This window comes from Erpetoichthys calabaricus, chromosome 5, assembly GCF_900747795.2.
Source record: "Erpetoichthys calabaricus chromosome 5, fErpCal1.3, whole genome shotgun sequence".
Taxonomy (NCBI): domain Eukaryota; kingdom Metazoa; phylum Chordata; class Cladistia; order Polypteriformes; family Polypteridae; genus Erpetoichthys; species Erpetoichthys calabaricus.
Genome location: NC_041398.2, coordinates 13,327,362 through 13,341,800, shown reverse-complemented (window position 1 = coordinate 13,341,800; position 14,439 = coordinate 13,327,362). Strand labels below are relative to the sequence as shown.

At 44.8% G+C, this 14,439-nt stretch overlaps 3 protein-coding genes and 1 long non-coding RNA gene across 8 annotated transcripts in view; 3 read left to right on the top strand and 1 right to left on the bottom strand.

Annotated features, from left to right (window-relative positions):
• Positions 1-2,531, top strand: part of LOC114641735 (uncharacterized) — a 21,580-nt gene extending 19,049 nt beyond the window's left edge. The window contains exons 2-3 of the long non-coding RNA XR_007934904.1: positions 2,378-2,405; positions 2,491-2,531. This is a non-coding gene — a long non-coding RNA (uncharacterized LOC114641735). The remainder of the gene's footprint in view (positions 1-2,377; positions 2,406-2,490) is intronic.
• Positions 1-14,439, bottom strand: part of LOC114641741 (zona pellucida sperm-binding protein 4-like) — a 271,334-nt gene that overhangs the window by 121,295 nt on the left and 135,600 nt on the right. The gene's annotated exons all lie outside the window — the stretch shown is intronic.
• Positions 1-14,439, top strand: part of LOC114641736 (zona pellucida sperm-binding protein 4-like) — a 90,079-nt gene that overhangs the window by 31,976 nt on the left and 43,664 nt on the right. The window contains exon 3 of the mRNA XM_051927545.1: positions 10,011-10,074. Within this exon, the coding sequence (XP_051783505.1) occupies positions 10,011-10,074 (64 nt within the window). The remainder of the gene's footprint in view (positions 1-10,010; positions 10,075-14,439) is intronic.
• The window catches only part of LOC114641726 (zona pellucida sperm-binding protein 4-like), a 125,860-nt gene continuing 120,944 nt past the window's right edge, over positions 9,524-14,439 (top strand). Inside the window, exon 1 of the mRNA XM_051927621.1 lies at positions 9,524-9,718. Coding sequence (XP_051783581.1) covers positions 9,562-9,718 — 157 coding nt within the window. The 5' untranslated portion in view covers positions 9,524-9,561. The remainder of the gene's footprint in view (positions 9,719-14,439) is intronic.

The window sequence follows — 14,439 nt, the reverse complement described above, 5'->3', positions numbered from 1 at the left end:
GTGAGTGAGCAAAGGTGGCTGCTACTGGATATTCATGCTTGTTTGCTTTGGCCAGTGACTGTGCAGTGCACCCTGGATGGCCAGTTTGTGGTGGTGGTGTCTGAGAATGTGACCCTTCCTCCCCTGGATCTTGGGTCCATCCAGTTGGTGGACAGCAGTTCCCCCAGCTGCAGCCCTGTGATCAGCCTGTCTAGCTTTGTCATGTACCAGTTTCCAGTCAGTGCCTGTGGCAGCACAGTTCAGGTGAGACTCCATCTGGGGGATGTAGCACTGTTGGGTAAAAGTGGCTATGAAGTTTAGAGTTGTCCTACCTAGTTGATCAGATTGCCAAAGGTGTTTAATGCAGATTAATGTCTGGTCTAGAATCACTTTACCCATTTGGAAATATTAAAGGCAAGGCAATTTTAACTACATTATTTACAATCCCTGCTAGTTACTACATTTTAATGTTCGTTTCAGCTGGCTGGTGGCAATGTGACCTACCAGAACACCATGTCTGCTGCCATCACTGTGAGGAGTGGTCCAGAGGGCTCCGTCACCAGGGACAGTGTCTACAAGTAAGGCTTCTGAACCTGCTTCATCTAACCCAGTGTTCCCCAAACTCCGTCCTGGGGACCTCCTGTGGCTGCAGGTTTTTGTTCCAACCAGATTGGTTTTTAATTAGCCGTTCATTTAAAAATTAGCCCAGGAGTGTATTTCCCAAGTTCTGTGTTTTGGGAACAAGAGAAAAATTGGGGAAAACTAAGTTTGCTTAAAGTTAGCATATTCATTTCTCCCCTAACCCATTCCCCCCCAAAGGGGTTCCTAAAAAAAAAAAGCTAATTGTTCAAATAGTGGGTTTACTCTAAAGTGGTTGCAGCCTTGGATTATTCCATGTTTGCCTGGGTGTCTGATCTGCTCATTTGCAGTTTCCCTCCTTTGTAAAAATTGTCAAGAATAGAGGGCAAAGGTATAATGAAATCAACAAGAGTGAAGTATTTAAATCTATAGCAAAAGCACATTATTTCAAAATGTCTTACAAATGTAAGCATCATGCTATGTTCTGAATATCAAAATAAAATGTAAAATACCAGCTAATGGGGACATCAGGTGCATCACTGATTAGGAATCTGGTTGGAACAAAAGCCTGCAGCCACAGGGGGTCTGCAGGACTGAGTTTGGGGAAACCCTGCTATGATGTGGTGTTTCTCTCCTCAGGTTGTTCTTCCAGTGCACCTACTCGGGAAGCCAGGATGTGCAAGTGGAGGCTGAGGTGTATACTGTGGCACCACCTCTTCCAGTAGTAGAGCAAGGGCCATTTGACCTGGAATTGGTCATTGCTACAGGTACTGTAGGGGGTGGGGTCCCTGTGGGTGTTCATTCCCAGGGTGACTAGAAGGCAAAAGTCTTAATCTGATTACATAAAACAGGTTGGAATTTTTGGTGGTTAGGGCTTGACTTAAGCTTTGCCCCTTATCCATGGTCAGATTCCTCCTATGGCTCCTACTATGTGGATGCTGACTACCCAGTGACCAAAACTCTGAGGGATCCTGTGGCTGTAGAAGTGCACATCATGAACAGGACTGACCCTAACCTTGTGCTGACTCTTGGGGACTGCTGGGTCACCCCAGGACCTTCTGCTTCCAGCCAGCCCCAGTGGAGTCTTCTGGTTAATGGGTAGGTGCCCCCCAGTGTGAGGGTGGGGAGGAGTGGTTAACGGTCCAGTGCTAATGTTTGGTTTGTCCCAGGTGCCCAAACATGGGGGACAACTATTTGACCAGCTTGGTGACTGTGGACAGCACATCTGGAGTGGCCTACCCAAGTCATTACAAGAGATTTGTGTTTGAGATGTTTGCTTTTGTGGATCTTGCAGATCAGCAAGCCTTGGCTGAAAAGGTGGGTTTTGTGGTGAAGGTTAATCCTGCATCTCGTGCTGCTTTTATATTCTTGCCATCGCTTAGGCCACTACAGTGGACTTCAACTTTTTCTGCTGTTTGGGCTCCTATTGATGTGGCTTCCTTTACTTGCTGTAGATCTACATCTATTGTGTTGCTGCTGCCTGCTATCCCTCTGCAGCAGACCCCTGTACTCAGACTTGCCCTCTGAAAAGTGAGTTGGTATCAACTACAGGAATAATTTAACTTGTGGATTACTTGAATGCATATTTGGAATGCAGAATGTTATAGTTTACACTGAGCTACCACAATTCAATTTTTGTATTTCAAGTGGTTGGCTTGGTTGGTCCTTCCTCATGAGGGGTCTTATTGGCCATTTTGTAATTTTCTCCCTCTCGCCACCTTCAGGATCTGGCAGAGCTGCAGACAAGTTGGCACGAAATGCTTCATCCAGGAAGAATGAGCTCCTTCACAGTGGTCCTGTGGTCTTTGAGGCTGATCAGGTGCAAACATCTAAGCTGGAGGATGAAGGTAATTTTGAATCCAAGTACACCAGGACATGGTTTTTTGGCTAATGCTGATTGGAGAGTAAATGTCCTTTGTCTTCCTCACACAGCCTCCCTTCCAACTGGATACCTGGTGCTGGGAGTTGCAGCTGCCATATTGATGGTGGTCCTGGTTTTAGCTGTAGTTGCTGTGAGGAGGTTCAACTGGCAAAAAGCAAATCTGAAGTCTTAATAAATTTTTATGCCTGTCTGACTTGTGTGGTGTGTTTTAGGGAGTTACCCCTTCACTAGTTCAGCCTTTTAACCAGCCAAATACTGTGTTTTAGTAGTGGCTGGCCCAGCTCTTGAGCTCCACAGCTGGTACTTCTATTTTCTCTGGGGTGGCAGCTGCTGGTCAAAATTGTACATCTTGACTCTCATAACTAAGGGTTTCGGCCTCTTCACATTCCATAAGCTCTTTGGCAAGAGCATTGCAGTGCTAATTGTCTACATTTTGGTATTTGAAATTTCATTTTACAGAAAAGAATTCAGATCTTGAATTAAGAATATAAGGTTGACTGCCATTTGTTAGCAAAATTCATTAATTACACTTCTGGATTTGATTCAAATGGAAGTGTAATGGCTCAAACGACAATGGACACGTCAGTCATTAATCTCAAACTACTTCTGGTGTGTGGTTTGACACGTGTGAACCGTCCTCGTCAACATGACCGCTGCCCTTGGAGTTGCACTGCATGCCATCAGTAGAGGCTGGATTTTTTTTTTTTTTTTTTTTTTTTTATATATAGTACTGGGAAGTTTATTTTTCTTGGGGGGGGGGGGGGGGTGAAGAATGCTGTAAACAAAGATTTCAAAAATGGAAGTGTTAATCATTTTTATCAAAGAACAAAATGCAGTGAATGACCAAAGATCTAAATATTTGGTGTGACCACCCTTTGCCTTCAAAACAGCAGTTCTTCTAGGTACACTTGCACACCGTTTTTTGAAGGAATTCGGCTGGTAGGTTGTTCCAAACATCTTGGAGAACTAGATCTTCTGTGGATGTAGGCTTTCTTGCATCCTTTATGTAATCCCAGACATACTCGATGTTGAGATCAGGGCTCTGTGGAGGCCATACTATCACTTCAAGGACTTGTTCTTCTTTACGCTGACGATGGTTCTTAATGACTTTGGCTGTATGTTTGGTGTCCTTGTCCTGCTGAAGAATAAATTTTGGGGCCAATCATATGCCTCTCTGATGGTATTGCATGATAAGTATCTACCTATGTTTCTCAGCATTGAGAACACCATTAATCCTGATAATCTCCAACTCCATTTGCAGAAATGCAGCCCCAAACATTCAAGGAACCTCCTCCATGCTTCACTGTTGCCTGCAGACACTCATTATTGTACCGCTCTCCAGTCCTTTGAACAAACTGCCTTCTGCTGCAGCCAAATTTCACAATTTGACTCCTCCGTCCAGAGCACCTGCTGCCATTTTTCTGCCCCCCAGTTCCTATGTGTTTGTGCATACTTGAGTCACTTTGCCTTGTTTCCATGTTGGAGGTATGGCTTTTTGGCTGCAACTCTTCCATGAAGACCATTTCTTGCCAGACTTCTCCAGACAGTAGATGGGTGTACCTGGCTCCCAGTGGTTTCTTCCAGTTCTGAGCTGATGGCACTGCTGAACATCTTCAGATTTCGAAGGGTAATAAGCTTGATGTGTCTTTCATCTGCTGCACTAAGTTTCCTTGGCCAACCATTGCATCTACGATCCTCAAAGTTGCCCGTTTCTTTGTGCTGCTTCAAAAGAGCTTGAACAGCACATCTTGAAACCCCAGTCTGCTTTGAGATCTTTGACTGGGAGAGACCTTGCTGATGCAGTAGAACTACCTTGTGTCTTGTTGCTGCGCTCAATCTCGCCATGACATGAAACTGTCTTCCACAACCTCACCTTGGTAGCAGCGTTAGGCTGTTCCTCACCCAGTTTGAAGCCTCCTACACAGCTGTTTCAGTTAATGACTGTGTTTAACCTACGTGTGACATTGATGATCATTAGCACCTGTTTGGTAGAATTGGCTGATCAGACACCTGACTAGAATCCTACAAAATCCCTGACTTTGTGCAAGTGGACCTATAAGAATTGATGCTGGTTTGAAGGCAAAAGGTAGTAACACCAAATATTGATTTGATTTAGATTTCTTTTGTTCACTCACTTTGCATTTTGTAAATTGATAACAATAAACATTTCTGAAAGCATTCTTTGTTTACAGCATTTTTTCACACCTGCCTAAAACTTTTGCACAGTACCGTGTGCGTGTGTATATATATATATATATATATATATACACACACATATTTACATATAAATAATGTACATATTTATGTGAATTTCCCCTTGGGATTATTAGTATCTATGCTGTACATATATACAAGTCGACCACAGACATAAAAAGGTTTGGGGCAGCCACCCATATCTTGTGCCTTTGCTGCAACATGGAGTTGAAATTAAGTGAGATCTTCACAGGTTTGAGTCGAAAGCAGAACTAACTTTACTATGAAAGATGGGGGCTTTAAAGCCCAACACTGGAAGTGACGTTCTCACTAACGCCAAGACCTGAGGAGATTTCCCATGGATGGTCTGGCAGAAGATTGAGAAGGAGAATTAGTGCAGCTTGCCAACTCCCTGGTTTGGCATGGTAGTACTGTTCTTAAGTCCATTCAGGTGTCTCCCAATCGCACGTGTGTGACAAAATATATATTATATCATCATTGTCTTACACACTTGAGTGTTGGTTGTCAGAAGGAAGATGGGAATAATTATATTAGACTAAATTCTCATAGATTAGTAAGGAGATGATCCTCCCGTGAGGACATTGGACATCTCTGGGTCTGCGATTCTTGAAGCTGATCTTCCAATTAGTTGTGAACCGCACAGCCTCACTGAGATTGCACTGGTGGTGGACCAGCTGAGGGTAGGGAAGGCTTCAGGGTTCTGTGGTATCCGTAGATGAACTTCTCCAGCCTGGAGGTCAGCTGTCTTCCTGGCATGGCAAACAATCTTTGCTTCCATTTTGGAGACAGGCATCATCCCAAGTGACTGGAAAACGGGACTTGTCATCCCTATCTGGAAAGGGAAGGGTGATTGCCTGAATTTCGGCAATTACAGGGAGTAACACTGCTCTCACTGATGGGTAAGATCCCTCCTAGTGTTGTCCTCAATAGGATCAGCGATCACTTGCTCACCTACCAGGAACCAAAGCACCTGGTACTGAGGGTTCTCATGGAGCACAAACGCGAATATCAGCAGAGTTTCTTTACAGCCTTTGTCGATTTTCATAAAGCGTTTGACTCGGTTGATTGACCTGCCCTGTGGGACATCCTGAGAATCTGTGGGATCCCCTCAAGGTTGCTGGATATCATGGCTGTCCTGTGCACTGGTACTGGGACTTCTGTGCAGAGTGGAGGCAGACCCTCTCAGTTGATTCTGGGGTCCATCAGTGGTGTGTTCTGCTCCTACTCTGCTCAATGCTTGTATGGACTGGGTGTTGAGCAGGGTTGTGGGATGGGGGGACATCTGTTGGTGAAGACAGACTCACTGATCTTGACTTTGCTGACGATGCTGTTATCTTCGTGGAGTCAATTGAGGCTCTCATCGGTGTGATCGAAAGAATGAGCAAGGAGTATGAGTGTCTGGGCTTGTGAGGGTCCTGATAATAAACAAAGAGCCAGGCCTTTAATGACCTCTTGGGCACGGCCATCAGCAGTGTGTCTGTCTGAGGAAAGAGTGTCGACCTCGTCGAGAGGTTTACTTACCTTGCCAGTGATATTCATGTCTGTGGTGACTCTTTCTACGAGGGCAATCCCAAAAGTAAGGTCTCCAAAGAGGTGGGGACGTAGAGAAACTGTTCGCATGGCTGTTGGCCACACTGTTGTGATTGGTGCTTCCTCCACTCCTAAACAAGCATGTGCGGCTTCGCTGGGATGCTCAATCTTGGCTTGGCAGCCCTTGAAAATGGAGCTCCCGTTGAAGGCTACCGCCAAGTGCGAAGTTCACGCAGGAGACCGTCAATTTCCGATGAGACAGTCGTGAAGTTTGAGGAAAACATGCGTAAAGATCGGCAGTTGGAACTTCATCACCCACCCTATAGTCCGGACTTGGCACCCAGTGACTACCGCCTGTTCCCTAAGTTGAAAGAGCATTTGTCCGGAAGACGATTCTGCTCCAAAGAAGAGGTGAAAGATGAGGTTCAATGCTTCCTGAAGGACATGGCAGCGAGCTGGTATAACAGGGGCATTCTAAAACTAGCACAGCGTCTACAAAAATGCTTCGACCGAAATGGCGATTATGTAGAAAAATAAATAAGTCTTTATTTTCTATAATGTGTACATCATTTTAAATGTTTAACGGTTGTTTGTATTTCTAAAAAAAATAGGAGACCTTACTTTTGGGATTTCCCTCGTATCAAGTCAGTAGACGGATTGAGAGAGCATTGGGGTTAATGAGGTCGGTGGAAAGGGGTGTGTGGCGCTCCTGGTATCTGCAAAAGGACGAAGGTCTAAGTCTTTAGAGTCCTGGTGCTCCCTGTTTGTGAGACATTGATGCTATCCAGTCATCTGAGATGAAGACTGGACTCCTTCAGTTCTGTATATCTGGAGAATCCTTGGGTTCCGCTGGTTTGAATTTGTGTTGCTCGTGGAGTCTCGAATGAGGCACATAACATGCACTGTGAGGGAGCTTACAGCACTACGGCCATGTGGCGCGATTCCCAGAGGGTGATCCTTGTTGAGGACGCGAGTGGCTGGACCAGGCCAAAGGGTCGCCCACGTAGCACCTGGCTGCGGCAGATAGACGGTCATTTCGGGAGGGTGGGACTGCTCGGGGGGTTGCCAACTGGGATCCCGAGCTGTTTTGTAGTGTGGTGGGTGCGGTAACTCAACTTTACGTATTGTTTAATCAAACCAGTAGGTGGCACTATTAACCAGAATAAATGGTACAGCGTAATGGCCAAGACGGCATTCCTTTACAAAAAAAAAAAAAAAACCTTTACGTTTAATACTGCAAACATTAACACATTTTAACGTCCTGGAGCGAAGTAAAGTACAGCGCATCTCTCCCCAAAGGTCAACAGTGCACAGACTTAACAATATGTTCATTTGCAAATAGCAAACATGGCCATAATAGCGCTTTTTTATACTTGCACAGAACATCAACATAAGTTGCAACATTAGCTAAGATATTAAGTTACAGTGAACACTGCAAAAAAGAAACAACTCACTTTGTCAGTAACGCACAACACACAGTTACAAAAAGTAACAGAAAACTATAACTTGACGAAACGCAAACAAGCAGGTAGCGACTGTGAGCGCGTCAGGAACAAACCGCCGTGCATGCGCAATAGACTTGTGGGGCGTGTCTTGCCAAGGTTCAGCATAAAGCAGCGAATTGTATACACCCATGAAGCATTAAAAGAAGTCCTACAGAAAGAAGGAACTGCTCATGCGACTGTAAAAATACATCGCCAAGTAGAAATGTAACTGACTGGAAGGTTGAGATATGTGCTATAAAATTGAGTGGAGCAAAAATAAAAAGTTTCTGCAGATAAATCTCCATCCATCCATCCATCCATCCATTGTCTCCCGCTTATCCGAGGTCAGATAAATCTTCTAAATAAAATTACAGAAACAATTGTAATTGTACTTCGTTACTTTCCATTGTCTTGAGGTGCCCACTCAAAAAAAAAAAATCATGACCAGTGTCAGCCTTTTACACAAAATATTTGACGAACAAAAAGCTTATTTCAAAGAAACTCTACACTCGGTTTATTATACCTCCATTCCAATAAATGTTTGAAGACTTTTTTTTGAAGTAATTTTATTTATTTATTTTTCTTATTATATGGAGGTTCCAATTTTTTTTTATCCCAGGACTCGTCTCATGCTATACGCCACTGCAAAGTCGTTGATTGACAATTGACAAATGTTTTCGATATTAACGCATTAGTGGAAATAAATTAACTTGTGAAAAGTTACGTAAGGTAAACACTACATCGTAAATAAATAACCGAATACGAAAACGCCCATAAAATCGGATAAATTCGGACACGGACTGTTTCATGGACAAACGCAAAAGAAACGACAGGCACACGCATCAGTAAAAGAAACTTTCACTTTTGCAAAGATGAGCCCCCTGTTCTACTTTCCGATGACATCGCGGTGCCGTTGTGTGTGGGAAACAAAAGTGGGGCGAAACAACGAAGAAAAGTCGACACTGCAACAGGGGTGAAATTTAAAGGATAGCCAGAGGGGCCTGAACACCATCTTAAGAAAAATAAGTCTAAAAAATCCCCTGTATTCCCCTCAGCTAATGTAAATATCTTAATAACTGGATTCACGGCACGGTGACGCACTGGTGCGCGACTGCATATGTTAACGAGGTGCATCATAAATTTGCCCGTTAATCGCTAGGATTCGCCGTTGTCGGGAAACTCATCTCCAATACTAGAACATCCGTGCTTAACAATGAAATTAAATAAAGCGCTATGATGAAGTGCTAAAAAATGACGAGAGGATGAGGAAATTGGGAAATAGTTGTTTAAAAAAAAAGTTGAACCAAAGCAGTGTATGAACACAATACATTTAGTTTTTGTCAAAAGGCGCTATATGAAGGATTTTGTTTTTCTTCTACATCATTTCCGTAAGGAATTTCAATTAATAAAATACGGCTGATCTAACTTCTACTCATGTAGTTTCCAAAGTTCAAAAATATAATTAACACGTTATGGGTTTTTATAAAAAAAAACCTTCAGCAAGACCCCCTTTCTTTTGATTTATTTATTAGTACTTGACGGATCATTCCCAAACCTTACAAAGTCTCTCTTTAGAAATACTCGTAGTTGTCGCGTTTCTCGTCTCCTTTTCTTATTTAATGTTTACTGATTTTCCTCATTAAATTAACGGACAGATCTCCAAGCAGAGCGGTCACTTCTACGCGGTCTTCGTTTGGACGTATCAGTCCGATGCCGTGACGTGCTGATTGCTCAATAAAGCCGCACGAGCAGAGAGAGTGCCTCCGATTTCCCGCGCTCCATTCTCGCGCCTTCTCATTAACGAGTCACCTGCGCGCGCCGCCGCCGATCATTTAAACCCGCGCGCGCTCGGGTTTCGTTTATGTCGTGTTCCTGTTTTGTTGCATTCACAGCATGGCGCGTTTGGATTGTTGGTGTTGTTTCTGGTTGATCGTTTGTTTGACGGGGGTGCAGTTTGTTTTTGCGGCGTCAGGAGACGTGACTAAGAAATGTGACGATGACAAGGCGATGACGCTGTCATTTGCCGGCTCTCCAACCGTTTTTATCCAAAGTGAGTGTAGCGAGTATTGGGCTTGTCAGCACCTGCGTATTTCAGTAAATCTCGTCAACTCTCTATCTTTTCAGAGACGAGTGGTGGACTGGTAAAGGTGTTAAACCATCTCCCAGGAGTCGTCCTCCGTGTAATCGCTGGTCGCACAACATTAATGGTGCCTTTTAATTCCCCGTACGGTTATGCGTCCGAGAAGGTGAGTAGTACCGACGCTTCGGCCGTTGGTTGTCGTTTTCAAATTAAGCCGTGTCTTGTGGATTTGAGCCTCTTCTGTTCACTTTAGGGCTCCCAGTATGTCGTAACTATTGCTGTTGGATCTCGATCAAATGTGAAAACCTTTACATGCCCTAAACCAGGTAAGCTTCTCTTCTGGGTTGGCACCCTGTGTCTCTCCCGTCTTCTAATTGGGCTTTTTGCCCATCGCAGCTCGACGATCTGTGAGTGTTGCTGAGAGATGTGCAGTTATAGCCAGTGAGAAGCTCCCTTGTGGAGGATCTTCATCCATCACTCAAGCGGACTGTGAAGCCAACAACTGTTGCTACGATTCGAGCAGCAGCACCAGTCCATGCTACTATGCCAATGATGGTGAGTGGGGGGGGGGAGGGTTAAGTGAACAAAGGTGGCTGCTAATGGATATTCATGCTTGTTTGCTTTGGCCAGTGACTGTGCAGTGCACCCTGGATGGCCAGTTTGTGGTGGTGGTGTCTGAGAATGTGACCCTTCCTCCCCTGGATCTTGGGTCCATCCAGTTCGTGGACAGCAGTTCCCCCAGCTGCAGCCCTGTGACCAGCCTGTCCAGCTTTGTCGTGTACCAGTTTCCAGTCAGTGCCTGTGGTAGCACAGTTCAGGTGAGACTCCATCTGGGGGATATCTAGCAGCAGTGGGCTTTAGTTTCCTATGGTTGATCTTGAGTGCCGAGTAATAAGATGACTGTATTAGATCATCCACCTCAAGCAATCAGGTCTAACAAACTAGAGAATGAGGACTAATCTGCCCTAGTAAAGGGATGAGGTTTGTCTAAAAGATGGACCATACACACCACAGAATGAAATGTCTTGCTGATGACCTAGAAATGGAACCCCCACCCTGCAGTAACTTTGATCGTCCGTAATTGTAATGTCCCTGTTTCAGCTGGCTGGTGGCAATGTGACTTACCAGAACACCATGTCTGCTGCCATCACTGTGAGGAGTGGTCCAGAGGGCTCCATCACCAGGGACAGTGTCTACAAGTAAGGCTTCTGCACCTGCTTCCTCTAACCCTAAATGTGCTCTACCTGCTATGATGTTGTTTCTCTCCTCAGGTTGTTCTTCAAGTGCACCTACTCGGGAAGCCAGGATGTGCAAGTGGAGGCTGAGGTGTATACTGTGGCGCCACCTCTTCCAGTAGTAGAGCAAGGGCCATTTGACTTGGAGTTGGTCATCGCAACCGGTACTATAGGGGATGTTGGCTTGATGTTGTTGGGATCATCAATGGTAAGGGTGTGATCATTTCCATGTGATTCTATTTCCACTGTGTATTCATGGACAGATCCCTCCTATGGCTCCTACTATGTGGATGCTGACTACCCATTGACCAAAACTCTGAGTGATCCTGTGGCTGTGGAAGTTCACATCGTGAACAGGACTGACCCTAACCTTGTTCTGACTCTTGGGGACTGCTGGGTCACCCCAGGACCTTCTGCTTCCAGCCAGCCCCAGTGGAGCCTTCTGGTGAATGGGTAGGTGCCCCTGTGTGAGGGTGGGGCAGAGAGGTTGGCTGTTCAGTGTTAACAAGGGTCTGCTTGTTCCAGGTGCCCATACACAGGGGACAACTATTTGACCAGCTTGGTGACTGTGGACAGCACATCTGGAGTGAGCTACCCAAGTCATTACAAGAGATTTGTGTTTGAGATGTTTGCTTTTGTGGATCCTGTAGCTCAGCAAGCCTTGGCTGAAAAGGTGGGTTTTGTGGTAAATGGAGGGGGGAGAAATCTGCCTTGTGGGCTTGCATGAGATACTCTGTAATGGGCTTCCGTTTAGAGTTGCATGTATCCATACACCTCAGCAAGGGCAGAAGATTCTCTACGGTTTTGGACCCCTTGTGATGTGTGGGTTCATTGTTTCCTTGATTTCTTTCTGTAGATCTTCATCTACTGTGTTGCTGCTGCCTGCTACCCCTCTGTCACAGACCCCTGTACTCCGAGCTGTCCTGCAAGAAGTGAGTAGCCAGTGGCAGTTGGATTTGGCTGTAGTCTGTTTATAGGAATGGCATGCATGTTTCTAATCCAGTGCCTTGTCACTGAAGCTACACAGTGGTATGGAGATGGCTTGTCTCATTGATATGGGATGTGAAATCTGGTTGGCTGCCTTTGTAAGGGGGTTTGGCGTGTGAAGCTAAACACTACCACTTTTTCAGGATCTGGCAGAGCTGCAGACAAGTTGGAACGAATTGTTTCATCCAGGAAGAATGTGCTCCTTCACAGTGGTCCTGTGGTCTTTGAGGCTGACCAGGTGACAACATCCAGGCTTGAGCAGGAAGGTAACCATCTTTATCCTCCTGGAGTAGGCTAGAGTTTTGCTTGTGGGTTTGGCTTGGAGAGTAAATGTCCTTTGTCTTCATCCCACAGCCCCTCTTACCCCTGGATTCCTGGTGCTGGGAGCTGCAGCTGCCATGTTGATGGTGGTCCTGGTTTTGGCTGTAGTTGCTTGGAGAAGGCTGAACAGTCGAAAGTGAATCTGAAATTTTAATAAACTCTTCATGAATGGTTGGAATCATATTTTTTTTTTTTTTTTTTTTCTTGTGTTGAATAATTTTTAAAATTGTTAAACCTGTGGGTCTGGTGTTCAAGCTGCAGCTCTTTGGCTTATTATGAAATGGGTGGTGGGCTGCACTTCAGCCCCCCACCCTTGGACCCTAGTGTTTCACCATTCATAGCTGGCCTTTTCTTGGCAAAGAGGATGTGATGACCAAGTCTTCTCATGGAGTACTTTTAATGGATTGTCTGCTGACCAGAAGTCTCTGCTTGTGCAGGACTGCCTTGTATTAAACTCTGGTATGTGTCTGAGCTACCCTCTATCCTGAATGGCTCATTGTATCACATGGAGGCTTTGAGCTGACATTCATCTACCTCTTTTTGGGGCTTTATTTCTATAACGGTCATCTTTCCTCTTCATATTGGTAATGTCCCACATTGGCTAAGCAAGTGTGCCTGCTTAAGGTCAGCATGGCTTGATTGGCTCAAGGAGCAGGGTCCAGCCGTTCTGTCTTTTTCTTCTAACCCCCTCACTAGGCCCTATCTAGTCATAATGGGTTTACCAGTGCTATGGTGCAAAAATGTACCTGTAGCAGATGGCAAGTCATTGAATGACTTGCCTGTCTTTTATAGTGCAACCAGCAGGTAAGAACCACAAGTGTATTTTTGTTGAAGCTGCTTTCTTTAGAACACCATCTCTTTTCAGCTTTGCTCTTTGTCACCAACACCTGCCTCCCCAACCTTTTTTAGGATGGTGATGGGTGACTTTCAATGAAGATGTTAAAACCATGTCTTTCTACATTCTTGATTCACTCTGTGTAGCACATCAGTAAGGTGAGATCATACCTGACTGTGTGCAGCCCAACATGTGGTCCAAGCTGTGCTCTTGTCGCATCTGGACTACTGCAACTCTCAGCTGCTGGGAGTACTGGCCTGTGTTACCAGATGGCAAAGCTAGTGTTGTACTCTACTATTTGGTGTCCCACCACTTTGTCACTACCTTTTTTTTTGGGTTCCTTCTGCATTGGCTCCCTTTTAAAATTGATTTTTATATGACCAATTGACTGCTGTAGACAGAGGGTCCCAAAAACCTGTTTACACTCTTTAAATTGTAAGGGTAAACGCAAGTGGATCTTGATAAACATTTCAATGTCCAATTCTGTGCAACTGTAGCATTGCTTTGAGAGCTCACAATTACCCTATTAATGGTACTTAAGTGTGTCTTGATGGAGCAAAAATCCTAGGGGAACCAAAGATTGGGGTACCTCTTGGAGTTTTCAGGCAAGACATCAATGCATATTACAGGAAAATGGTAGGAACTGGGACAGAGGTGATGTGCAGGGTTATTGTCTTTGTCAGTGTAATCTTACAGTATGTGATATCAAATTCTGCTCCATGCTTCTAAAATTTTTCTATACAGTATTGATTTGTTCTGTGTATTGTCCCCTTTTTGACAGCCACTGCTTGCCCAGGGGTCTCTCTGAACTACCTTTCCCAGGTTTTTTTTTTATTGATGGGTTGTCTTAAAGTTCAGACTGGGGGGGCTGGCAAGAGGCAGGGCCTGTTAAAGCCCATTGTGGCACTTGTGATTTTTTTTTTTTTTTTTTTTGAGCTATACCAAATTTCCTCCCCCCACCCTTTGTTTCTTATTCCTCTAATGCAAAATGCGGTCATGAGGATCCTGGAGCTCTCCCAGCAAACATCAGGCACGAGACTGCTGTGTGCAAATCTGTTCACATAACCAGATTACTACGGCATCATGAACACAGGAAAACCTGGAGCTGTGTGGGCTCACATCCCACTGCTGTCACCACTTTGTGACCATGAGCAGGTGACTTTACCTGCCTGAGCTCCAATTGGAAAATTAAAAAAAAAAAAAAAAAATTCTGTGTGACACTAAAATTGGCATCGCTAGCTTTCTCACTTATGTGCTTTGTAGTGATGGGTAAATGAAGCCTCGTGAAGATTTGATGCTTTTTCTATTTGTGC